Source organism: Dermacentor variabilis, chromosome 8, assembly GCF_050947875.1.
Source record: "Dermacentor variabilis isolate Ectoservices chromosome 8, ASM5094787v1, whole genome shotgun sequence".
NCBI classification, from domain to species: domain Eukaryota; kingdom Metazoa; phylum Arthropoda; class Arachnida; order Ixodida; family Ixodidae; genus Dermacentor; species Dermacentor variabilis.
The window spans coordinates 36481486-36508875 of NC_134575.1; the positions used below are offsets into that span (position 1 = coordinate 36481486).

The 27390-nt window shown below is 46.8% G+C and overlaps 2 protein-coding genes and 1 long non-coding RNA gene across 6 annotated transcripts in view; 2 read left to right on the forward strand and 1 right to left on the reverse strand.

The window, feature by feature from the left end:
• The window catches only part of LOC142590016 (uncharacterized), an 83339-nt gene extending 61743 nt beyond the window's left edge, over positions 1-21596 (reverse strand). The window contains exons 1-3 of one of the 4 annotated variants that reach the window (XM_075701836.1): positions 21428-21588; positions 20849-21055; positions 5377-5583 (exon numbers count right to left, since the gene is read on the reverse strand). In XM_075701836.1, the coding sequence (XP_075557951.1) occupies positions 5377-5583; positions 20849-21055; positions 21428-21458 (445 nt within the window). In that variant the 5' untranslated portion in view covers positions 21459-21588. Of the gene's footprint in view, positions 1-5376; positions 5584-6034; positions 6256-12595; positions 13477-20848; positions 21056-21427 lie in introns of those variants that run through there. The other 3 variants (XM_075701834.1, XM_075701837.1, XM_075701835.1) reach the window with 3 other exon arrangements.
• LOC142590746 (uncharacterized) lies at positions 1188-4382 on the forward strand. The gene is made up of 4 exons (XM_075703174.1): positions 1188-1217; positions 1947-2411; positions 3087-3210; positions 3856-4382. Exons 1-4 carry the CDS (start codon positions 1188-1190, stop codon positions 4380-4382), a joined length of 1146 nt encoding a protein of 381 aa, XP_075559289.1.
• A 286-nt stretch (positions 21597-21882) lies between the features above and the next one.
• On the forward strand, positions 21883-25466 carry LOC142590022 (uncharacterized). The gene is made up of 3 exons (XR_012830022.1): positions 21883-22066; positions 22883-22994; positions 23198-25466. It is a non-coding gene; the product is annotated as an uncharacterized LOC142590022 (long non-coding RNA).
• Positions 25467-27390: the final 1924 nt, after the last annotated feature.

Here is a 27390-nt window from a genome sequence, read left to right on the forward strand (position 1 = left end):
CAGTACATGCTACTCATTCCCTGATGGCAGTGTTGTGCATGCCGAATCCTGTTTAGTCACGTGCTGTGGGATGTCGCGACTTAAAGCTGTCCCAGAACAAGAATCCTGACAGTTCCCGTGCAGTTTTTACCTCTCAATGAATGAGCATACTGTTAAAAATGTATGTTACTGCATTCAAGACTTTTGTTTGAATTTTATTCCCTTCAAACACAGGGTCCAACTTACATTCCATGTTTATTTATGCCGTATCGCGTCATCGCAAGCCCGCCTATCGCGTCACGAAGTGCGCATGCACCTACTGATTCGTTCGGAATAAAAGCAGCCACGCTATCTTCAATAAACCATTCCATTGCTTGCACCTACTGCGTCTGTTATTGTTACCTGCGCTACAGCAGTGGCGACGAAGATGGAATTTCGTGTGAGCATGGTCAGCGACTGACAGGATCGAATGATGGCATCTCGCCCACCGGTTTTCGACGAGACGGTGAGCAGCTGGAGCATGTACAGGATACGGCTGGAAGCTTATTTTGAGGGCAATGGAATTACCGACACGGCCAAACGCCGAGCTCTGCTGGTGTCTTCATTGAGCGATAATGTCGTGCGCATGTTGCAAGGACGCCTTCCAACCGTGTCGGTTAACAGCCAGACTTACGATGAAGTCGAATACCTCGAGGAACATTACAATCCTCAAGTTAATGAAATAGCAGCGAGTTTCTCGTTCTTGATGCGCAAGCAAAGGGACAGAGAGAGCTTTCGGGAATACATTGCCGACCTTCGGAGACTGGCGGAAAGTTGCAACTTCGGCGACTCGCTGCACCGTATGCTGCGAGACCGCATAGTATGCGGAATCAGGGATGACGACGCACGACGCTGCCTATTAACGCGGAAGAAGCTAACTTTTGAGGAAGTAGAAGAATTTGCCATAGCTTCAGAGAAGGTGCTAGGCGACGTTCGTGACATGCGAGGAGCAGACCCAGTGACTACGGGAACCAGCATCGATGTTGTACAGTCGCAGCGAGGACGACGACCCTGAACGAAGTGGAACACTGCAAAGGACAACCATTCATGTGAGCGTTGCGGCGGCCCTCACTCAACACACATGTGCCGTCATCGAAACACCAAGTGCCACCATTGCGGCAGGAAAGGTCATCTGGCGAAGGTTTGCAGCAGTGGCCACCCTCGAGACCATGGTGCCTTTGCCGTCGAGGAAATGGAAGGTGAGAGCGAAGAAGAAATGTTGCTTGCTCTTGTCGATCACAGTTCCGCCGACAGAGCTACGTTGAAGCCTCTCGAGGAAGAGTTGACATGGCAGGGACGGAAATTGCGAATGATTCTAGACACGGGTTCTCCGGTCAGCGTCATACCGAAGAACATATTTAAGAAACATCGCAAATGGTGGCCGGCACTGAAAAAAACTTCTCTCCGCTTGACATGCTTCCTCGGGCCATTGCCAGTTGTCGGCGAGATAACCATGAGGGTTCAGTCTGGATCAGCTGTTGTGACCAGCACGCTAATCGTGGTGGCATGTAACGGCCCACTGCTCTGCGGCCGGAACACGATAGAGGCCTTCCGTAAGGCGGGTGTGTCCTTTTGGGACACTAGAACCGCCTCAAGTGTAAATGTTCTTCCTGATAAGATGACGCCGCTGCTCGATGAATTTTCGGATCTTTTTGAGAACAAGCTTGGCTGTTGCAAGGGCCCCCCTGTGCAATTACACCTCAAAGAAGGAGCCCGTCCACGTTTCTGCAAGGCACGTACAGTGCCTTATGCCATGCGCTCCAAAGTTTCGGCCGAACTCGACCGTCTTGTGCAAGACTGAGTGCTTTCGCTGATAAGCATTTCAGATTGGGCAACACCGGTGGTTCCGGTAGCAAAAAAAGAACGGGGATATACGATTGTGCGGTGACTTCAAGTTAACAGTCAACCAGGCGTCTCACTTGGAACAGTATCCCCTGCCCAAAGTTGAAGACATATTTGCAGCGCTTTCGGGAAGCGAAGTATTCAGCACTTTGGACCTACGCAACGCATACAATCAGCTGCCGCTGGACGACGAAGCCAGAAAGACGGCGGTACTCAACACACATCGGGGCCTTTACTGCTACAATCGCCTAGCATTTGGGATTGCTTCAGCCCCCGCTTTGTTCCAGCGACGCATGGAATTGATTTTGCAAGGTTTGCCGAATGTTCAAGTGTACCTCGACGACATCATTGTGGCGGAAAAGGAAAACGACACATCAGTACTGCGGCAGGTGTTTCAGCGGCTTCGTGAACACAACCTGAAGTTGAACAAAGCCAAGTGCCAGTTTAGGGAAGCACAAGTGTCGTTTCTGGGGCACCGCATCAATGCCAAAGGTCTTCATCCTCTGCAAGATAACCTCGAGGCGGTACAGGCCGCGCCGAAGCCAACATCGGTAAGCCAGCTGAAATAGTTCTTGGGCTTGGTCACTTATTATGTTAAATTCTTGCCCAACTTGTCAACGACGCTGGCTCCCTTATATCGCTAGCTGGCAAAGGGGGTGTTGTGGCAATGGGGGCCGTCCCAGGACAGTGCATTTAGAGAAGCAAAGAGTGCCTTAGGCAAGGCTAAATTTCTGGTCCACTATGACCCGCAAAAACCCCATCGACTGGAATGCGATGCCTCATCGGTCGGCTTGGGCGCAGTGCTGTCCCACCACATCAACGGCGAAGACTATTCAATAGCTTTACGCTCTAGAACCTTGATGCCGGCGGAGCGAAATTACTCGCAACTGGAAAAGGAAGCGCTTGCCCTAGTTTTCGGTGTGACAAGGTTCAGAGACTATCTTTTCAGCAATAAATTTTGTCTGGTAACGGACCACAAGCCGTTGACAGGGCTGTTCCATCTCGAGAAACCAATTCCACAGATGGTGGCGGCCAGGATACAGCGTTGGGCACTCCTTTTATTAACGTATCAGTATGACATAGAATTCCGGGAAGGACCACTACACACGAATGCCGATGCTTTGAGCCGCTTGCCGCTGCCGGAGCAAGGGCACCCTTGTGAAGATGATTCCGTCGAATATGTGCTACATGCGCAAGCTTTGACAGATTTTTCTCTTAGCGCAGAGCAGTTGGCAGATAGCATGAGCGAGGACATGCTCCTCCGACAGGTGAAGACGTGGATCCTTTGTGGTTGGCCAAACCAGCTGGGACCGGAGCAACAGTGCCTTCAGCCGTACTTCACCCGCAGATACGAACTCACTGTGAGTAAAGGACTAATATACTGGGGTCATCGCGTAGTTTTGCCCGAGACCGTGCGGGCACTTATTCTGAGAGAACTTCACGACACCCACCCAGGCATGACTGCAATGAAGCACCTGGCCCGTATGATGTTTCGGTATCCCGGATTGGACCACCACATAGACAAGCTGGTACAAAGCTGTCAGCAATGCGTGCAATGTTGGCCCATGCCAGCGGTACAGGTCCCTTCAAGTTGGCCTAAAACCAACAAACGCTGGTCTCACCTGCATATCGACTATGCAGGGCCAATGGAAGGTCACATGATCTTGGTGGTGGTAGATGCGGAAACGAAATGGATAGAGGCAGTACCTCTTAAAACAGCAAGTGCAGAAACTACAGTCGAAGTACTGCGAGGGATCTTCGCGCGTTTTGGTCTGCCCCATACAGTCGTTTCCGACAATGGGCCACAATTTAGCAGTTCAGTGACTGAAAGGTTTTTCAAAGATAACCATGTCTGTCATGTCACCTCTGCTCCATACTATCCGCAGTCAAACGGATTGGCGGAGCGTGCAGTGTGCACCATTAAGGAAGGTATCAAGAAAAATAAGGATGGAAGTCTGCTCAGTCGTACTTCCAAGTTCTTGCTACGCTGCAGGGCAACACCAACTCGAGATGGCAAGTCGCCCGCGGGGATGTTGCTGGGTTTTCAACCCAGGACTGGCCTAAGTACACATTTTCCAGAGGAAGAGGTGGCACGGGATTCCACGGTGAGCAGACCCCCGGCACCGTTGCCACAAATCTTTTCACCGGGAGTGCCTGTTTGGTCGCGGCAGTACAATCAGGCTCGCCAGAGATGGTTACCCGGCACGGTGACGTCAACAAGAGGTAGGCGTATGGTCACGGTGGACACCACAGGAGGGGTGCAGCGCCGTCACGTAGACCAAGTGCGGTCACGACTCGCAGCGGATGAAGTAAAGCAAAAATTCTGCACAACTCGACCTGGAGACAACCAAGTCAGAGAGTGTAATCAACCCTCTGCAGTGGAAGACGTTGAACCATCGTCAGACGGATCACTTGGTACATCCCTTGCTTCCAGTGAAGCAACCTCAAGTGTACCAGCGGGCTTAGGGCTTCCTAGGCATTCTATGCGCACAAGGAGACCACCCGACAGGCTGGGGTTCTAAGGGGGAGGAAGTGCCATATCGCGTCATCGCAAACCCGCCTATCGCGTCACGAAGTGTGCATGCACCTACTGATTTGTACGGAATAAAAGCAGCCACGCTATGTTCAATAAACTATTCCATTGCTTGCACCTACTGCACCTGTTGTTGTTACCCGCGCTACAGCAATTTATTTATTTATTTCAAAGTACCTTACAGGCCCCAAGGGGAGCATTGAGTAAGGGGGGCGTCAATGAACAAATGCAAGAGAAAACAGATATATGAGCGATAAAAATGTTTGTAATGATCACGTGCTTGCAAAACAGTGTAACAAATAAAAATGCTAAATCAATACAAAGAGTTGTCGGGAAAGGAATGAAAAGTACAATTCACGATAACATAAAAAGCGATGCAACACTCGCGCAAAATAACGTACGAAGCCCAAGCACATAAAGCAAACAAAATTGAAAAAAAAAAAAGAAAGGACATGGCCCATGTGTGACACGTATTATATGACATGACATTTGTACAGATGAATAAATTTGTTATGATGAAGACTGCAGGTTCAGCAGTTGTCTGAATTTATCACTGCTCATTTGAGAGACAGTGCTGTTAGGAAGCGAATTCCATAACCGAATCGCTCGTGGTAGAGCCAAGAAGTTAAATGCGTTAGTGTTGCCATAAATGCGAGTGAGGCTTAAATTCACGTTTTTACAGTAATACACTGATTCAGGCATAAGTCAGGGACTCACTGGGTTTAACGTTATCGTAAGGGCTATAACTGCACCAGGGCAAAAGGGCTCGGGATTAAGCTCTACCACCTAAGGTGCTTCAGTGTGCTCAATAGAGCAGTATTTTTGCGTGCTGCCCCCAATCAGAATGTAGACAAGAATCACAAACCAGCTAATATGTCCTCAGCAACACACTTGGGCAGTTCGCGCCAAGCAGGTAGACATGGCTATTTACCACAAACGAGCACAAACGAGCAAATGTAAGAGAAGTGCCGGTCACTGCCCACCTGCGGTGGAGCATGACTGATCCACAGTCTCTGTCGTCTGCACGCTCCTGGACTCGCTGCCTGCTCTGAAGGAGCACCCAACAGACTTGTGAGCCAGAGGGAAGCTGCACTGTGTGCCAACCTCGACCTGTCCGACGACGATGGAAGGGGCGTGGTATGCCGTACTGGCAGTGATACTTTCAGCCAGGCTTATCGCATTTGTGAGGCCTGCAAAAAATAATTGGAGTGATTGCAGTTCTGTTACAGCACACAGAACGTGAGAATAAATATGGATAAAAAAGAGACACACGAAACAGCATTTGCAGCACTAACAGTTCAGTGCATATGTATGTGTTGGCGCGTGGGAGGTGCCACCTTTTCTTTTTGTTTCTTTACATCGCAACGTAAAACAAGCGGGTTGCACATTACGAACAGCGACACTCCATTGATTGAAGTAAGGACAGTGCAAAGGAACTGCAGCAGCGCTCATCGAAGGCACGAACAGGTGGATCTGCGATCTCTGCGAGACGGCGGCAACTGTTTCGCGCTAGCTCGCATTTTGGGATCATTTTATACCGCACGAATTCGCAAACTTTCCTACAAATGTCAGCAAAATAACAGGTAATCGTACAATGCCATCGTACTTAACTCTTAGAAGTGCTCTCACCTAAAGTCTCACCTTTTCCAGATACGTTGCGGTAGCACATTATAGAAGGGAAACTACCTTCTACAGTGCTGGTGGCACGACTGCAGGATGCCTTTGTACGCGAGGTACAACAACAACAACGAATAAGAAGCATGTACTTGCTGCGATAAAGCTAGAGCATTTTGAATTTTGAAGGAAGAAGCTGGAGGATGGCTACAGGAAACGATGAAGCTATGGCTGCGGAATGGCTATTATTGGCTATAATGTAATTAAGTTACATGTTTAATGTAATATTATCTCACCCGTAGCGCAGATGCACCCGTCCCATTTAAACAAATAAGTGGTAGACACAAAGCAACGGCTTTACGTTGACTACAGTTACTGAAAGTCGGACCGTGACTGATGCCACTCTCTACTGCTGCAAAGTCACAGCAAACAAAAGCGACCCAGAACGTTTACTTACGCCACATCCGTATATTCGCATACCGTGTCTTTTTCAGGATAGGTGGCACTGCGAGTGACTTCCACTCTGTATGCGTGTAATAAAAGGTTGAGGCAGTAAGGCGCTTGATGCGTTACCGTTAGATATATTGCGCGTATATTTTGCCTCGTGTCCGCAGCCGGCCTCCGTCAGGATCGTCAGTGCGTGCACAAAACCATTCAGTAGTCTGGTTCAGGGAAGGTTGCGCCAAAGAACGGGGACGTAAAAAAAGCACTCGCATGGTGACATATGGACATGAGCAGCAGTTCTGCCCGGTTCTGCCAGATATATGGGTCTGTTCGATTCGCCTGCACCACTGTGAACCAGTTCACGGCGGTTCACGAGAAGTTCAGAAACTGTGCAGCTCGATTCCGGAGATGCAGGCCCAGCGAAACACTCGAAACGAATGCAAAGGTGCAGACGCGATGTAGGCGTTATGCTATGTCAGACTAATGTGCACGGAGTGCGTAAGCTTGAGAGGCCCTGAACTGCAGGTATGATCGGTTTCTGGGGCGTAAATACGCACCACAGGTCTATTCGATTCAGTCAAGTTTCTGTGCACCTTCTGCACCTATTTACGGTGCACTGCACTTAGACCCTCGATTCCCCGAGGTGCAGCGGTGCATCCTGCACACCCATGCTCGATTGAACGGGGTGCAAGGCAAGGTGCCGCCGCAGTGCACTGCACCCTTGAACCTTGCGGCGAGTGGGTGCAGCCCGGCACACCATAACTGGCACCCCCTGCACCTTTTCGTTTGTGGTGCCATACACCTTTGCCTGAATCGAACAAACCTCACAGTTGCGTAGACACATCAGACGTGGGTCAGCGGGGTTTTAACGGTGCTCGCGCCCGTGTGCTGTGTCGTCTGCTTCGCACCTGTGTGCCTGCACCAAGTCGGCACCGATAGTGGAGCGGGTGCAGCAAAATCATGAACGAACGTCGTGGTTCTGCGGGCGCCATTGCTGCAAGTGGTACCTAAAACCCCTGCATCCACGCACCACTGCCGCTTTCCTAAGTAGCGACAACCTTTGTTGTGCGCCGCGTTTTCTCCTCACACCAATTCCGGTTCCGGTATTTCCGGTTCCGGCATTTCCGGTTTAAAAATTTCCGGTCCCGGCGTTTCCGCTTCCCCGTGTTGCGCCATGCGCAACTCCGGGAACGTGTATGTATGGAAACGTGTATGGAGGGGCTTTAGTGGTACCTAAAGCCCCTGCATCTACGCGCCACCGCCGCTTTCTTAAGTAGCGACAACCTTTGTTGTGCGCCGCTTTTTCCCCTCACACCAAATCCGGTTCCGGTATTTCCGGTTCCGGCGTTTCCGCTTCCTGGAGTTGCGCTGCGGAAATTTCCGCTTTGACTGCTGTTAGACGATGGTGAGACGCCCGCGCGTGCTTAGCAGAGCTGTGGCAGTCACCATAAGAAGAATGCAAAGGGGACAAGCTTTTGTATTCCGCTGAAGTAGTAGTTCGCGGTCGCTGTTGTCCAAATGCACGAAAAACGGCAGTGGTCTCCAAGCGCCCAGGCACTACATTCCACTGTACGTTGTCGCTCATGCCACAACCCGTCGCAGGTTGACGCGAAGCAGCGAACACGAGTAGATCGCTGGTTACAGTAGGCAGTGGTTCTGGGATGGAATCGCATTCACAGTTTCAACCGCAGCTCGTGCAATTAAAGCTTCTCCAGCGGCGCGAAAGTAAACAACGCTGAAAAACAAAGTGTCACTTCCACTCGGAACAGGAAGCTGCAGCTACGTCAGTTCCGCTTGAAGCCGGAAGCTAAGGGGGTGAGTGGGAGAGGAGCGTGGAGGAGGAGCGCAGGTTGGCGGTACTTAAGCTGGTCGGCGGAAACGTGTATGGAGGGGCTTTAGTGGTACCCAGAGTTTCCATGCGACGTCACACCAGCAACTTCCGCCGTATGTCCGCCATTCCCAGGTACTGAAGCTGGGCCGTTTCTCCCCGGCTCGGAAATGGTTAGTTAACGCTAAAGCCCCTCCATACACGTTTCCGCCGACCAGGTTAAGTGCCGCCAACTTGCCCTCCTCCTCCATGCTCCTCTCCCACTCACACTCTTAGCTTTCGGTGCCAAGCGGAACTTACGTAGCTGCAGTTTCCTGTTCCGAGTGGAAGTGACGTTTTGTTTTTTTAGCGTTGTTTACTTTCGCGTCGCTGGAGAGGCTTTAATTGCACCAGCTGCGGTTGAAACTGTGAATGCGATTCCATCCAAGAACCACCGCCTATTGTAACCAGCGATCTGCTTGTGTTCGCTGCTTCGCGTCAACCTGCGACGGGTTGTGGCACGAGCGACAACATACAGTGGAATGTAGTGCTTGGGCGCTTTGAGACCACTGCCGTTTTTCGTGCATTTGGAAAACAGTGACCGCGAACTACTACTTCAGCGGAATACAACAGCTTGTCCCCTTTGCATTCTTCTTATGGTGACTGCCACAGCTCTGCTAAGCACGCGCGGGCGTCTCACCATCGTCTAACAGCAGTCAAAGCGGAAATTCCCGCAGCGCAACTCCAGGAACCGCAAATGCCGGAATCGGATTTGGTATGAGGGGAAAAGGCGGCGCACAACAAAGGTTGTCGCTACTTAAGAAAGCGGCGGTGGCACGTGGATGCAGGGGCTTTAGTTAACGCGTCATACATACTCTTTAGGAGCAGGCAACTTTCGATCAGCAATGTCGCTATCAGAACCGAGAACGTACTCGTATACCAGTGGTAGGGCATATTTTATAAAACTAGGTGACGCAGAGCATTACCAGTCTGAGCAGAGACCTGTTTAAATATGAGTCACCATAAATACCCTTTAATAAAAATCTCTAGCACATTTAGATCCTAGATTTTAAATGTTGTATAAGTTGTCTTCTTGTTCACTGCAGTTGCAGTCGGCTACTGTCCAAATGTGAGTGCAATTATGCATAGCTCATCAGGGAAAATATTTATTTACATACCTTTTTTTTTAACTCGCCTACAATCAAGATGAATCTGCTGTGCATGAACCTAACTTGCATTGCCACGTTCAACAGCACAGTACATGTAGCTCGTGTTGGTTCATTCAAACTATGCATTATTACAGCCTTTAACTGTATATATTATGGTGTGAGAGCAGACAAATGGATATGCAAAGACAGTTGGGCATGTTAAAACAGCATCATTTTGTATGTGAAAAGGTGACATACACAAAATGAGACAGAACACATGCGCTTTCATCTTTTCTTGCACAGAAAAAAGCTGGAGCAATAAGGCTTTTTTCACTGTGACATCTTTGTTCTCAAAGGTAATTCTTATTATTGGATTACCTCTTACGTGATGTTCATTTTCTTGAGTGATTGTTTACACATTAATGTTTCAAACTTGTTTTTATTTTCACAGACTGAACATACCATGTATTGGATTGACTTCCCAGTAGAGGATACTTCCACTTGGCATTGAGTGATAAAGCAGAACAGTGTACTTTTATTAAAAGCACAGATTTTAGCAGTATAACAGCAGTTCATCAAAAACATGTCTGCTATATATAAAGTGTTCCTACCCACATTCCTCATTGTTTAGCTATGCTTGTATCCCTGTATTCTCTTCAGCTAAACCACTTATATTAGGAATTTATCATGATAAGTGCTCATGAGCGTTTTAAGGAACAGCATTGAACCATTTGTACTGGTGCACTGGTAAAATATATACATGCAGCAAAATTGAAATAGAAGGAGAAATAGCAAACACCAATGCTTCATGCGGCACTTAGACTTGTATGTCCCCAATTTTTGCATAAAACAATATGTTCAGAGTATGCTAGCACTAGCACCATCATCCTCACTCTCACAAGCCAGCGGGCAGCCCATATCTCTCTCTCTCTCCCCACTGGGCTTAGCTGCTGGCCATCACTTTAATTCTCCTGGAGCCCAGAATACAATAAAATGCTAAAATCACTGCATTGCATGCTGTCATGACAGTACTAAATTGACAAGAACAGACAATGAACACTAAAAAAACACAGGCATTTATTTGTGCTCTGATGCCAAGTAAACTCTTTATATGAGTACCTATTTGTGAAAAAAAGCACACACAGAACAATATCAGATGAGCCAACACCATACATAGCACAACCTAGAGGCAACGAATACATGAGCCTAACAGAAAAAGTTTATATGCAAAAAAAAAAGCTAAAAGAATTAATCACACAGATGTAGGAAAAATTCACAAATGTACAGCCAATAAAGATATCACACATTCTAAAGCCGCTAGATAGCAACAATGCGAATACAGACAAATCGCACTTTACGAAACCAGCGATGTAACAAAATATTTGTTTGATTTCACCGTGACATGGTACACAGAAAAAATTGGACAAGAACAGTGTTCATGGAAGCCTTTTTGTCGTACATTTTTTGGCTTTGTGTGCAGTGGTGTTCAAGAGATTTTCTGAAAGGTGCATTTGCCGACTAAATAATTAAAGTGATAAGAAGCCTGCTCAAACCCAATGTGCAATTTCCAGCAATGGCTTGCACTCAGCACACCACATTTATGAAAAAGTTCTTGGAGAGTTTTATCACACAGCAGCTCATTTACTTGCACTGATTGTACCAGCCAGATGTAACAAGGAGGATACATATAGTAGTAAGACCACTACAGGTATAAACATGTACCGAGCCCTTTTTATATTTGTCAGAAGAGCATGTATAAGTTTAGCTTTGTTTTCTCCATGCGCTCAAATTTCTGTGTATGGCCTTCTGTTGTGAACTTGTTTGTGACCGGCAGATGACCAGATCTCGGGTATTTTCAGGATGCCTTCCTGTAGTTTCACTGAAGTGAAAGTAATACTTTCTGCCAATAAAAATTTCCTTCTTTGGTGGCCAGATGTGTCACTATGCTGCTCTGTTGGACCTCTGTTGACGCTGGCACAGCATTGATGCCATCAAAGGATCTTTGGTGGGCACTTGTCAATGGCCACATTCGGTTGTCACACAATAGTCTGCACAAAGGATGGGCCAGCACGGACACTAGAGGCAAAAATTTACCGTAGTAGTTTACAGCTGCAAGCAAAGAACGAAGGTGCTGCTTGTTCTCTGGTGGTGGCGTGGCTACAATGGCATCTGTCTAGTCTGTTGTGGGATGTATGCCATCTGCGTTCAGTCACCAGATCATAGAGGCCATGGGTACACCATGAATAGGCAGAGCAGACTTGGCAACTGTGGCATGCCGACTTTTGCTAATGTCCTGCTGCTATACGTTGATGTCACCACATGAAGTCATGGCAAAGTGGAGGTTGAGCTTAACTTGTTTCCTTGCATATCTTGAATTTCTTTAAGAGCGATAACATACTTGTGTGGGTCGATTTTCATCATTTCTTTTGCTCTTTGTCTGATGACATGCCAAGAATAGATCTATAGCAAATATGGCGACACAAGAAAGCGCTCCAGGGCCCTTTTAAGAGCACACGGGGACACTTGTGCTACTTGATGCCGAACACCCTGTAGCATTCTCCATATCTATAGATTTCTAACTAAGTTCAACAGCTGTTGTGCTGCGTCCTCTTATGTCTGCTCAAGTAATCAGCAAGTGCAAAGGAATTGGCGCAGGTGGCAGAGGAGTAAGGTCGGTCACCTGTATGAAAGCTCAGTTGTTGCTTTATGGCACTCTTCAGTGAGAATTTCCAAGTGTATCAAGGGCAATGAAATGCCTTCTCACCTGCATGGGTGTGCAGTTGTTCCTGCATGTTAGACTTGCACGAGAAGCTTCGAGGGCATGAAGGGCATTGAAATGGCTTCTCGTCTGTTTGGGTTTGCAAGTGGTCCTTCATGCTGGAACTATGCGAGAAGCTTTGAGGGCATGAAGGATACTCAAATGGCTTCTCTCCTGTGTGGGCGTGCAGGTGGTCTTTCAGGTCTGGCTTTTGTGAGAACCTCTGAGAACACAGAGGGCATTGAAATGGCTTCTCATTTGTGTGGTTTTGCTGGTAGTCTTTCATGCTGGACTTATACGAGAAGCTCCATGGCAGGATACTGCCATGGCTCCTAACCTGTGTGGGTGCGCAAGTGCTTTTTCATGTTGGGCTTATGCGCGAAGCTTTGAGGGCATGAAGGGCATTGAAATGGCTTCTCGCCTGTGTGAGTGCGCAGGTGTGCTTTCATGCGAGAGCATTGCGAGAAGCTCTGAAGGCATGATGGACACTGCCATGGTCTTTCACCTGTGTGGGTGCGCAAGTGGTTTTTCATCTTGGTTCTATGCGAGAAGCTTTGAGAGCATCAAGGGCATTGAAATGGCTTCTCGCCTGTGTGGGTGCGTAGGTGGTTTTTCATGCTGGACTTACCCGAGAAACTTTGAGGGCATAAAGTGCATTGAAATGGCTTCTCGCCTGTGTGCGTGCGCATGTGGACTTTCAGGTTGGCCTTTACTGAGAAGCTCCGAGGGCATGAAGGGCACTGAAATGGCTTCTCACCAGTGTGGGTGCGCATGTGGATTTTTACTTCGCCGCTTCGCGAGAAGCTCCGAGGGCATGAAGGGCATTGAAATGGCTTCTCACCAGTGTGGGTGCGCATGTGGCTTTTCACTTCGCTGCTTCGCGAGAAGCTCCGATGGCATGAAGGGCACTGAAATGGCTTCTCACCAGTGTGGGTGCGCATGTGGCTTTTCACTACACTCTTTTGCGAGAAGCTTTGAGGGCATGAAGGGCATTTAAATGGCTTCTCGCCTGTGTGCGTGCGCAGGTGGACTTTCAGGTTGCCCTTTAATGCGAAGCTCCAAGGACATGAAGGGCACTGAAATGGCTTCTCACCAGTGTGGGTGCGCATGTGGCTTTTCAGGTAGTCTCTTCTTGAGAAGCTCTTACGGCACAAATCGCACTTAAACAGACGCTCGCCAGTAGAGACTCTCCCATGTGCTTCCTGACGAAACAGTTTACCAGCCTCATAGTCACAGAAATGGTCTTGTTGGAGTCGTCCCTGCTGTGAATTTTCACTGTTGGCTGTTGATGGAGAAATAGAAGGCCTGGATGCTGTACAAATGAAACAAAAGTAGTATTACGAAATGCAAAAGAGAGAACAGAGATACTAAAGCTAATAATGAGCGTTACTTTTTTTTCATTTGGGAGGTCTTGAGGGTGCTTTAGGAGTGGTGGAACAAATGAAGCCGAGTGGTCCTTTATTATATACTCAATATTAGTGCATCTGAATGCTTCATGACTGTTTATGAAGTACATGCATATAAATTATTTTTCAGAAAAGTAAACAAGTACTAAGTGAGAGAAGCTGGAGTGTTTGAAGACATTCACAGATTTCTACGATCCTTAGAGGACAGCATCAAAAAGTTCCAACCCAGCTTGCTGTCCTATCTCCAACAAGTACTCGAGGTTTAAAGGCCATATTTGGCATTTGCAAAACTTATGGTTCACCGGCACGACAACTTTCTCATAAGACCTGATTAGTGGATTTCTTCTTGATCACATGTGTGACTTTGGTAACATCTTTGTAAGTTGAGATTGTAAAGAGCCAGCTAGCACATGCTTTATTTTTCTGCGTATAATCCGCCAGCACGTAAAACGCAGAGCTCCTTTCAGTGTCACCCAGAAAAAATATAAGCAATACCTCTGGGAGATTAAGAAAATTTGGCACAGGCACCAAGACGGCTTACGTGTGGGAATACGAAAGCGTTACAGTCCTCTTGGTGAATTTTTTTCCATGCGTTCCTTGTCTGCGCAAGCTCTTACTTGTGCTCCAACTGCACCTCAGTAAGGCCACATCAAAATGCACCAACTGTTTCAATGCTTCCCCGCGAGGAATTCATAACTTGAAGAACTGCTCAGCACCATTAAATTTGAGATTAATGCTTATTTTATGCACTCATGACATTACGCCACCGCCTGCCCACTGACCGCATGGTCCATTGATGCATGCATTGGCCACAGCTTTCATACAACATGACACGTGCAATGATACACACACTAAGCACACTTTTAGCCAACCAGAACCGTGGGGCCACCAAGCTGTAGGGGAAGCATGCTCGTATCTAGTTTCATAAACCGGGAGGGGGGGGGGTCGACATTCTACTACGGTGGCTCCTGCATATCACGCAGCTAGTGTGGTGACACGCACCCTATTTTGAAGGAAAGCTGTGGTGGGGACAGAGGCAAGTGCTGAGTGCTGATGGCTTTGTGTACACTGCATTTTCATTGCTTAGTTTCCTTTGAAGTGAGGCAGCATGAAAGTCAATTGGCCCACAGCTGCTAGTGCGCTTCCACAGTCCAGCGTTTCAATGAGTGTGCGTGGTGATCGAGTGAGAGGTGTTCATGCTTGCTTGCGCGCGTCACACCTTCTTAATTTAGTTAGTAAGCTAATGATTAAAATTTTATACAACTGATAAAACTACTATTCTTACTTGATATAGCTGCCTCCTAATTTGCTATTGCAATCGATGGGTCACCTTTCGGGCAAACCTGCTATTTATTTTAAAGCATTTTTACTTATTAAACCAGGGCGATTCCAAAGAACATACTGTTCAACTTCTGGTAGACTGTAATATTATTCCAATATGTTTTTATTCCAGATCCGCCATTAGCCTTCGTGATAGGTCACAATGGCTCAGGCTTCGCCCATATGAGCATTAACAGAGACTGGAATAGTTCTACGCTATACCAGCCTTGGTGAAAGCCCACTCTCTGGACTCTCTGCAGCATGCGCCTCCCTAATATCTAGTTGGTTTGCAATACCCTCAGCCTACTTTTCATTCTTCTGCACCTCGGCTATAGGAAGCACTGCGCAGTTCAGCGCGCTCAACTGTATTCCAATGCACACTGAATACAATCACTTTGACCATTCTGACAGCTTGCCGGAAGCACTGAAGAGTTGTATTAGAAGCGCGGAAATTGCGAGAAACTGTGCAGGGAGCGGAGTCACATGGGGTGAGGAATGTGAACAGCTGTACTCTTTTACGGAGAACGAACTTTCCGTGTTTGGCAGTTTGGCGCAGGAATTTATGTCTGTATCAAAATGGCGCAAGTGGAGTCCCACCCCTGCACACTTGATCCAAAGGTAAGAATATGTTTGGCCTGAATTTCTCTTGCGCCGCGCCTCATCTTAATTTGTTTGAAGTTAACCACATTTTGTTCTTTCAGTCCTTCCAAAAGCACTTCCTCAGTGAGCTGCATCATGTTATCGTCTGAGATTACTCCTCGGATGGTGTTGATGGTATGCTGAGCGGTGACCGTAACTGGTACTTGTCCAAAACAAACTAGATTACGTAGCTTTTCATACTGAAACAGGGTGTGAGACCGGGATAGTTGGTATTCCACGCTGAAGTGACAAGCGCAAGAGTGGACACCGAACACTAAAAAGGCGACAAGGACAAGTGTTTTCATACTGCTATCGTGGAGCTCCAAAAGGAAGTTGCTGCTGGCAAACTTCGTAGCCTTGTAGCCTCTGCCGATAGCTTTGGTCATAAATTTACAAATGAGAAACAGTGAGATCACCCTCACGGTCATATCTGGTTCATCACAGTGTACTACATAGTAGCGCGGGAAATTCTCTCTTTGTCGGCCAAGAAACTTGAAAACTTTTGTCCACCCCAGTATTTGGGAGTGACCTGGGAGTAGGGGGAAAGAACTTTGAGAATGCAGCTAAGCATGTGCTGCATTCTTCTGTGTTCCGAGGGTGGCTCATTACTCTCAAGAGTACAAACTGGAAATAGGCAATATTCTATAGGCACCGGTTGGTAGGTGTAGCCCTTGATCATGAACTGGATCGGATTGCCAGAGGCATGACAGTCTGGCTGAGCCATAAATTATGCAAACAGTCTATTTTACTGTGCCCTAAGGAACGACAGATACAGGGTGTTTCAGCGAACACTTTCAAAAAATCCTAAAGCTAGGTTTTCAAGAAAAATAGGAATTCTCTTACGGAGCAAGCTTTCAAGTTCGGCGGACAATAAATTATGAGAAACATGTAATTACATAGTTACTTAACTAAAATTACATAACGATATCTTTAATTAGCGACTTTCGGGAGTTATTGCCAATGGCAAGTTTGTAGCCACGGAGACGAGGGTGCCGTATTAGTTCTTAAAGCAAAGAAAAAATCGCTCCGTAAAGCCCTGCAGCATGCGAAAATCAAGTATTTTTTCTCCCGCATGAAACCGAAACGCGGCGAACATTGTGTGCCGGAAATCTAGTGCAAATGCAACATCCGCTGATGACGTGTTGCGGTGACTGCGGTGCCCAATTCGAAATGTCTGTGGTGATTCCCAAGGCTAGGGAGCCTCAACGCTCGGCTTAGACCATGGCTGTCATTTTCTTTTGTTGGTAGGTGCAAGAAAGAGGCTAGCCATCGCCCACTGCACGATCACATGTTCTAGGAGTTCTGGTAGGCATTACCAGCAGGTTTGCTCTTTCTTTCTTTGTCTCGACCACATCTGACGTGGCTACCTGACAAGCTAGATGTGAGGAGTCACTAACTGTTCATTTATTCGTTAGGTTCATGTGCTGTTCATTTATAATTGCTGCATGTTAGGAAGTGCATGAGACAAAGGAAAGGTTTGTTTGCAGAGCAAGGAGGACTATTGCGACAGTGGCTGCATGCTGTTAGTTCTTGTGGCTTGTAGCGCCAGTTTTACAAATGCGTTTGAGTTTCCCTTTAAAGTGCTTGTTTTCGAGGTGCGCATGCAACATAGCCATTGCATTACCACTGGTTTGACCTCGTCCATTTGAGGATGCAGGTTTCAACGCTGCAGTGTTAATATCGCTATGAAAGAGTATTTGCGATCACGAAGAGGCGAGCAGTGTGAAGCCGACGACGACGATTAGAGGCTAGCGCAAGCTATTGCCTCTTGGCCAAGTGCGGCGTATTTTCTTGTAAATATACTTGTATATAGCTTTTCGTGTGCGTCTTCCTACGTAACATATCTGGTGGAGGTGGACGTTCCCTGTACCTCGTCACGGAGCTTCGCAGTGGACGGTACGTCGAGCCTTCCTTCATGGCTCCTGGCGACGACAACTCGACTTCGCCGGCTCCGACACCTGCTGCCACTTCGACGATCTACATCACTCTCCCCGCTCCCCGTGATCCTGGCGTATTTTCGGGCAAAGATGGAGAATATGTCGAGGACTGGATCAGCCTGTACGAACACGTCAGCCGCAATAACCGATGGGACCCTACTATCATGCTCGCCAACGTAGTCTTTCACCTGGGTGGCACACCTCGAGTTTGGTTTCGGGTGCACGGAGATGAGCTCACCAGTTGGGATTCACTCAAGCCAAATCTCCGAGACTTGTTCTGCAACCCCTATGGTCGCCAACTTGCCCCGCAGACGGCGCCTTCCAGCCGTGTGCAGACGTCAACAGAGCCCTATGTCACGTACATTCAGGACGCCTTGGCTGTGTGCCGCAAAGTTGACGCACACATGACTGCGTCAGACAAGGTTTCCCACATCTTGCAGCACGAACAGTGGCTGGAATAATTTAGTGTGCTTAAAATCAATAAGTGGCTCGATTGAGAACAGTGCAGTTTGCGTGAACATTGGGGTCAGTGTCAAAGATGGGCCATTGTCAATCTTGGACATTGACATTTTGGATTCAGCCATCACTAAATTTAAAAACCGCATTGTTTGTGTGAAGCGCCAAGGTTTCTGCCTTATGACTTAAAATGTCATGGACACCGGCAATTGCTTGGTGATCATGGCTTTCAGCCACATCAGAATAGCTTCCTGAAGGTTTCGGTGGACACCTTGGCTAACATTCTTCTGTCAGGATCCATCAGATTACTTGACCAGCTTCTAAAATCTTCTAAATCTTCTAAAGCCTTTTTTTGATAGTCTGATATTGTCTGCTTCGACATTTCAAACTCCTATGAGGTATCCGCTTGCGATTGGCCACTTTGCACTTGCCTGATAACCGTGGCCTTCTTTTTCATCGTCAGTCTCCTATATTTGCCTCACTTAAAAGTTTTTGCCAAGTTGGAGGCGGATGACGAAGGTGGTGTCAGCACCATTGGTAGCAGCTGCCAATGAAACTACTACAGAGAAATGGTTGTTTAAGCGGCTCAGCCTAGCATTGCAGTATGTATCTAAAGCGAACCACAGTGTACACTAGAGGCGATACGAATAGTACAAATCGCCATATGCAACTGACACGTGCCGACAACAATGACAGCGTGAAGCCTTGTGGGAGGGTGCAGCAAGTGGTGCCTGCTATAGTACAGGTTGTACCGGAAATGATAGTTCAGAACTGGAATGCGAGCTGCGTGCAACGTAAGTTTGAGGCTGCAGAAAAACAAAATGATGGTGATGTTGTTTGCATTTTCGGCAGCTTTCGAGTTGCGATTGAGAGAAAGAGTCCGGAAAATCAGACGACTGCTGTTTTAAACATGAATAACTTTGGTCGTTGTTATACGTCGACCCTATAGAGCGTGTTGCGGTACCATGGCAGAGTTCAAAAATCAGTCAGCAAATGTATTATTCTTACGCTGTGACAAAGAACAGATATGAATTTTACTTAGTGCCAGTAAAGATTATGTAAACCATTTCAAAAATCTTTCAACAAATCAACAAAAAATTTCAACAAATCGCCATATGCAACTGACACGTGCCGACAACAATGACAGCGTGAAGCCGTGTGGGAGGGTGCAGCAAGTGGTGCCTGTTATGCAGGTTGTACCGGAAACGGTAGCTCTGAACTGGCATGCGAGATGCGTGCAATGCAAGTTTGAGGCTGCATAAAAACAATATGACGGCGATGTTTGTATTTTTGTTAGCTTGAGTTGTGATTGAGAGAAAGAGTCTGGAAAATCAAACGACAACAGTTTGAAACATGAAAAAATTTGGTCGATGTTATACGTTGACCCTATAGAGCGTGTTGCGGTACCATGGCAGAGTTTGAAAAATCAGTCAGCTAATGTATCATTTTTACGCTGTGACAAATAACAGACACAAATTTTACTTAGTGCTAGTGAAGATTATGTAAGCCATTTTGCAACTCTTATGTCCCAACAGCATGCTACTTAATTACCAAGGAGAGGCTGGGCCTTGGTCAGGTGTTGCAAAATGCTTTTAGCACACTCTTCATGTGTTTGCCATGTATACTGTGAATCAAAATAAGGAAGTTTTCCAGTTTGTAGTAGTCAAAATGGAGAAAGAGTAATCATTTTCGTCATTCCTGTGGCCAACACACCAACTTTGCAAACTTTGTGCAAACGTGTGTTAATATAGCTACAGGTGCAAAAATACCATCTCCAGGTTTGACTTAGTATTGCATTTGCAAACAATGTGATAACATAGGTGGAAGTGTACAGCAGTATTGTGGCAGTGCACCATCCGGTTTCTGTGAACAAAATTAGAAACAGTGAAAATGTCAATTTCAACTGGAAGGCTTGATGCTCAACGGCTGCCCTGTTGACAGTGAATGTGAAGACATTGTGGTGGAATTTCTCTGACAGCTCTGTACATGAGTTCTAGTGATGAACACAGATTGAATTCATTGCAGAAGCAGTTCAGTTTCCTCACTAGTGTCTCGCTTCTCAAAGTGAAAAAGCTTGACTTTTCACATCGGCAAAGGTGGATGAGGTTTTTCAGGACATTGTAACAAGAGTACTGCAAAACAACAAATGTCCTCTGAGATAAATTAGTGGTACAGAAGAGGCCTCGTCGACCACTGCAGTCTGAAAACACTGTGCAAAAAAACTGAAGCTGCCATCGAATGCAGAGGATCGAAACGAGTACGCCCAGCACTCGCTAGAGGAGACCTACAGGTCGGCTGAAGTGATAGCTGGCGTGCACCTCAGATGCCCAGTACTTGCTGCTCATTGCCTGATGGCAGTGTTGCGCATGCCTAGTATAGCTTAGCCATGTGCTGCGGGGATGTCGTGCCTCAAAGCTGTCTCGGAACGAGAATCCCCGACAGTTCCGGTGGGGTTCTGACCTCTCTCAGTGAATGAGCATATGATAAAACAAAGTATGTGTTGTAGTTAACTGCATTAAAGAATTTTGTTTGAATGTTATTCACCTCAAACATAGTGGTCGACTTACATTCCGCATTGATCTATATTCACGTTTTTACACTAATAGACTGGTTTAGGCATAACTATTAAGAGACTCACTGGGTTTAACGTCATCCCAAGGCAACGTAAGAGCTATAACAACACCAGGACAAAAGGGCTCTGGATTAAGCTCTACCCCCTAAGGTGCTTCAATGTGCTCAATAGAGCAGTATTTTTGCATTTTGCCCCCAATCAGAATGCAGACAAGAATCACAAAACAGCTAACATGTCTTCAGCAGAAGAATGTCACACACACCTGAGCAGGTCATACCAAGCCAGGCAGAAGTGGTTATTTACCACAAACTCACACAAGCAAGGAAATGTAAGAGAAGTGCCGGGCATGCCCACCTGAGGTGTAGCTTGACTGATCTACAGTCTCTGTAGTCTGCACACTCCTTGACTCGCTGCCTGCTCTGAAGCAGCACCCAACAGACTTGTCAGCCAGAGGAAAGCTGCACTGCGTGCCAACCTCAAGCTGAACGATGGCCTCTGAAGGGGAGTGGTACACCATTTTGGCAGCGATACTTTCAGCTAGGCTCATCGCATTTGTGAGGCCTGCAAAAAATAATTGGCAAGCACTAACAGTTCAGTGCATATGTAAGTGTTGGCGCGTAGGAGGTGCCACCTTTTTTTTTTTTTACATCGCTACTTAACACACACGTGTTGCACACTGCCAACAGTGATACTGTTTCAACTAAAGACAGCGCAAAGGAACTGCAGCAGTGCACGAATAGGTGGATCTGCAACCTCTGCGAGACTTCGGCAACTGTTGCGCGCTAGCTCGCATTTTGAGATCATCTTATACAGCACGAATTCGCAAACTTTCCCGCAAGTGTCAGCAAAAGAACAGGTAATTGTATAATGTCATCGTACAAAGCTCCTAAACGTACTCACACCTAAAGCATCTACATACTGCTTTACTCTCACCCTTTTTTCCAGATGCGTTGCGGTAGCACATTGGAAAAAGGAAACTGTGCGTTCCACAATGGTGGTGGTACGACCCGAACACTCTCAACTTCAAGAAATTACGACAGAGAGCGAAAATAATCGAGCGCACGGCGCCGCTAAAGAAACAGCCATAGCAGACGAATTAAAAAGGTTCCCTCGTGAGCACATTATCTCCCGCTAGAGGCGCCGTAGTAAGGGCAATTTTAACCTACAAACTTTCTTCAACAGTAAACGAAGCGTTTTTATTACATGACAAAAAGAAAAAAATTATTATTCCTTTTTTTACATTGTACTTTTCTTACTAACTTTGTTGTTTTTTTGCCATTTTAAACACAAAATAGTGTTCAGCATCATCGACAAGTCATCGACCTCCCACGTGACCTCTGGCCACAATTTCAAATTTTTACCTGGTATGTTCGCGTGCACGGCAGATACGGATTCTTTGGTTTGTACGTCGGTTGGTTATTTTATGCTAAAACCTGTTTATTGCGCTTCGATATCTCGCGTTATTTACTTGGGGTGTAAGTCCGAAAGCTAGGTTTTAGTCGTGAGTCATGTGGAACAAGTCTGCATCGAAATGGGAGCCGGTTCCTGCTGCAACTGGGGACAGCAATACCGGTGAGTCGTTTAACATCGCTGCTTCAATAGCTATGTAATATATTCGTTTCGTTAACTTACAGGCGGAGGCAAGTTAACGAACTAGATGCTGCATTACATATGGGCAGTCAGGACCCTCCGTTGCTGTTTCCTAAATAAACTTTCAATTGCGATGCCATCATTATACACATATTCACGAAAGAGAAAGCGGTATCAGAACGCGCGTCACATTTTTCATCTCATTGTAGCCATGGCCATGGGTGACTGAGTAGCCTTATCAATATTTTTTTTTTCGAGTCCGCCGGGAACTTCTTTCGTTCACAGAACCGAATAACCCTTTGCTAAACTGAAGCTCAAGTGCTGAATTTAATGTATCAAACAGTTGCACGCATGATAAATCACCCTTATATTGTACCTGTTGGTTCCAAATGTTCTTGCTGTTCAGTTTGGTTAACCTGAGGACATTTATTTTTGCAGTAGTGAAGCGGTGCATCACGTTCACGCAGAAAAAGAATGCATCATTTCTAATAGCTTCATGTCTCATTTGCTTGTGAAACCAGCAGTGTGGTCTCTTCTAGTGTATAAACCAGCGCACAAATGTTCTCATTTGTGACCTTAATAATACTTAAGCTGTTGACATGCATTGTACTTAGGCAGACATTAATTTTAAGGAGGGTAACAATATTTATTTACCATGCTGCTTAAGCACCCTAGAGCAAACAGGGTACATCTAGCTGTAGTCACAAACCATTACAATGTATATGTCGCACCTTTCGCATTTTATATTGCAAAATTGTGCTTATTCAACTTCTGATGCAGTCAAAATTTCTGTTCCAGACATGCAGTAATGAGGGCAGCACCAGTATAAAGCAACACACTCCATGCACTAAACAGAAGCTGCTGCCTGCTACAATAAGGCCATTGTGTGGACTTTGGCTGCTACTACAAGGTAAACAACACCTGGTTCAGAAATAAATACTTGATATATGCTGTATTGGCTTGCTCGTCTTGAGATACATGTCATTTGTTTGCAGCAGATATGAGTGTTTCTTCAAATTTATGGTTCAGTATAATTGCTCGAACATAAAAGAAAACACTGCATGCGTTTGGCTAATCTGTGCTGTATCATGTGTCACTGTTCTGCCCCAACAGAGTCTATGCCAAGCACATCTTGGTCATCACAGGAGCTCCCATCTACCAACAGGAAGGGGCTGGAGCCGAATTTGCAAGGCTTTTACACACTGAACAAAGAAGCACAAACAGAAGAATTTGGATATCAAGTCTGTAGAGGACTGTGTCAAGACTGAAAAGAGTTTCAGCCACTATTCTACCAGCACAGACATTTGGCCGAGTCATCCAGGTAACTCAGAAAGGACTTTCTAGAAATTCTTCGTGTTCAGATTCACCTGCAACTTCTGACCAAACACTGACGACGCTGGCCAAAAGAGTTCCGTCAGTTTGCCCTTAATCAGCTTCCTGGCCATGTCAATTCCATTTGTGCCAAGTGTAATTTTTTGTCTATAAATGCAAGATTTTTCATTGCCCATTCTCGTTAGAGATCATTTAATCCTCATCCAAACATAAAGGTCAACCGATCCTTCGCTGATACTTAATAACAGTCACTGTCTGGTAGCGTACCATATCTGTAGCAGTATCTTCTAGTGTATGTTGTCGTGCACAACTCCTCTCCTGAAATAGCTGATGCAGCATTGGCATGTGTCTTGCATTAACCTACGCACCGTGTGCTATGCACCATTTTACTTTTCTTGATGTTTTAACCTTCAATGCTTGCAGAGCAGAGTGGCTTCTCTCTTGAATGCAAGCTTTCTCATTTTCCATATTCTTAGTCTCGTTGATGATTGCTCTTCTTCCTCCATAGCCTGGGTCTTTGTGCAAGCGACACTGAAGTGATTGATTGCAGAAGCTGGTCTTGCTGCCCCACTTGGTTGTAGTTGCAGTGTTACGTTTCTCTTATCTGGGGGCCTGGTCAGTTGCGTTGGTAAGCATCTGCTGCTGCAGTCCGCACAGCAACATACACTCCCAGTATACACGCACTGTAACTGGTGCTCTCCGGTCGTTCTTTCCTGCTGCAACCATGGGCAAATTGTGCTTGTGGCTTACCTCGGCCATGATTTGCTCATAACAGAGACCAGCATATGTGCTTACATGGTTTGAAGTACATGAAGTTGATAGCTGCATGGGTGAAAGGGCCTGTTAAAGTGGCTGTCGAAGGTGATGCCCATGGAACCGATTTGTCCATATTGAGACAAAGTGGGGCACCAAGTGTGAGGCACACGTTAGTGGCCCCCCGAAAGGAAACAAACGTGCAAGTTGGAAAGGAGTTAACGCTAAAATACCGGGTGTCCATGTCGCTGTGTTGGTTGCGGCAGCAGATGCCTGCATCATCTGATTGCTTCGCAATGCAAGTTGCTCATCTTCAACGGCAACTGTCGGTTCAAACAGGTGCGATGCTCTGTCCAATCTGTTTGTACTGCTGGTTGTTGCTCGTTACCAGACCACCACGTGCGACGAAGGCAAGCATTCTGCCTGTAGCTAGGCGGCTGAATGTACCGTAAGAGACCCGGCCGTGTACACGAATGCTCACTGTTGCCATATGGTTCGTAGCCAATGTATAATGTAATGCCTGAACCCTATGCAGTGATTGATTGCTGTTTAATTTCGCTGTTATCTCACTTGGTTATGGTCGCCGTGTTATGCTTCTCGAATGTGGAGGCCTGGTCAGTTGCATTGGGAAGCAGTCTCTCGAAGTAAGCATTCGCTCCTGCAGCCTGCACAGCAACATAGACCTCCAATTCTCATGCACCATAATTCGTGCTCCCCGTTTGCCCTTTCCTGCTGCAGCCATCGGCAAATTGTGCCTCTGGCCTTTCTCAGCTGCGATTAGGCATGAACGGAGACCAGCATACGTGCTTACATAGTCCGACACGTATGAAGTTGACAGCGACATGACATGGCTGGAAATGCCCGCACAAGTAGCTGATGAATGCGATGCCCACGAAAACTACTTGTCCATATTGAGACAATGTGAGACACCAAGTGTGGGCCACATATTAGCGGCCCCCGAAAGAAAAGAAACGTGCAGGTTGGAGAGGAGTGAACGGCTAAAATACCGGGTAGTCCATCTTGCTGTGTTGGCTGCGGCAGCAGATGCCTGCTTCACCTGATTGCTTCACAATGGAAGTTGCTTTAACGGCGACTGCCGCTGCGAACAGGTGGGACACTCTGTCCAATCTGCTTGCGCCGCTCGTTGTCACTCGTTACCAGACCGCCATGTGCGACGACGGCGGTGAGCCGTTTACGAGCTCACGTCAATCATTCCAGCGTATCTCGGCATGCAAATTTTATTTCTGCTATTGCACGAGAGTGTATACTGCTTGTCTTTTGCCAATAAAGTCGCACATTCTGTTCACTCACCTGTGGCTTGTTTGTATGGGCGTCAGTAGAGGCTCTTTGGTCTCCTGGCGATTAGAATGCACCAGCTACGCGGCAGCCATGGCATTGAAGCATGCCGCATGGCCGGCAGGGCAAGCACGGCGTGTACCCATAGAATAAAGGACCAACTGCTTAGAACTCTTCCCCTGCGGTTTGGCTCAGTACCTAAAGATGGCGGCACATATCCCAGAAGCCTGTGTAAGCTATGTTTCTTAAGACCATCTCGGTCGAGCGAGGTGATCATAGAACGGCTTTGCTACTGCCTTTTTACAGTTCATTTCACCATCACCTGCATTCTCTTTAATAAGGCAAATGGCATCACTGCGCGGAAGAACATCTCGTGCCGCCGACATGCTGCATACACGCTTTCCTTATGCAGTTAAATAGATTTAAGACGCGGCATCACCCTGCTATTGCGTGATGCTGGCTCTCGGTGATAAGAAAGTTAAAAAGAACAAAAGAAATTTATGCAGTAAGAGTGGTTAAACTTTGCCAAGCCTGGTAAACAGACCCATCGCGTAAGATACACTGAATAAATCTGCTTCCTAAAGTCAGCTTCACCGCGATAGTTGTGTGTTAGCAGTAAAGCATACTCAGCAGTAGTGCAGTGAAGCATGCCAAAGTGAAAAGGGGCCACTGTAATGGAACATATATAGTATGGGTTCCTTAATGATGTACATGTGCACCCGCCATCTCCATTCAGATTATGCGCGCCGAGTCACCTAATAAGTGTACTGGCAGACCGTCAGCGCTATTTTGGACATGCTTGTGACACTTTGAACCATTGCTTCGTCCACCTCGTAAGCAAATTTATGTTTACGCGGGTGGATAATTTGTACAGTGAAGCTGTATATGGCTAGCCGATTCATCTGTCGAATGTACGCCAAAAACTCCGGCGTAACACCATGCGCATGCATGAAAAAAAAAGAGAGAGAGAAAGAGGTGCGCAATTAGCCATGTTGGATTAGCTGCGCCAGTAATGATGGCCTTGCCCACCGTCGCAGCTGAGCGCGCCTGCAGCAGTTTCTCTCCGGCTCCGAAAAGGCTAGGCCGCGCGTCATACGTACTCCTTAGGAACAGGCAGCTCTTGATCAGCAGTGCCGCAAGCAGAACCGAGAACAAGCTCGTCTACACTGTGCTGATGCTGCAGCCTGGGCACCAGCACAGGGTCGTGCAGTTGAGCGCAAGCAGCAACTGCGTATCGAGCATCCGGCAGCCCTATCAACCTGTCGTTTAATGAAACGTCGGGATTAACCCAGTGATAAACACAGGGGCCGAACGTTTCAGCTTCGCTCGTTACCAAGTGCTTGGGCAGTGATATATTTTTCTGAACTGTGGAGTTCTTCAATATAATGGCTAAGCCATATGCAGTTTCCTGTCCCACTGCTTTAGTCATATGCAAATCAAGGTGTTTTTAGCCAAGCGAAGTTTTCGATCAATCAATCAGTCATTTTATCACTGGGACAGCACCGAACACTAGGTACTCACTTGCGTGCTTGGAATTTCGTAACTAGCCGCGAGATCAGCATGTGCCTCTCAAGAAGCTGCTTTGCATCCACCCTTGCTATGCTTCACCGCAAGACATTCTGTATGTCTAATCGCATAGCATACTTGTACTTCGGCGAAACTAACCTTACGAAACCGAATTTTGCAACACTCTTTAAGACTTAGACTCTTGCCTCTCTACCATCCACTACCAAATGCTTGTCGGTACGTCACTTGGCCGGGGTCTTACCCGCTAATTCTCCTCTGTTTGGAATGGGGGAGACTCACATACATGAAAACTGCCAGGGAAAGCAGTTGCCCTGATGCAGGCAAGCTCCCTTGTCGAAACGTTTGCACAAGCCTATTCGACCACCATTATCACCAAAACATATTTGTTTATTGCGGTG

Bases quoted from the DNA above. Each gene is read 5' to 3' on its own strand.
- LOC142590746 (XM_075703174.1), top strand. From the start codon at position 1,188: ATGGTGCCTTTGCCGTCGAGGAAATGGAAG. The intron at 2,412-3,086 runs GTAAGCCAGCTG...CTTAGCGCAGAG, and splicing joins CCGCGCCGAAGCCAACATCG to CAGTTGGCAGATAGCATGAG. The intron at 3,211-3,855 runs ACGAACTCACTG...TACGCTGCAGGG, and splicing joins GCCGTACTTCACCCGCAGAT to CAACACCAACTCGAGATGGC.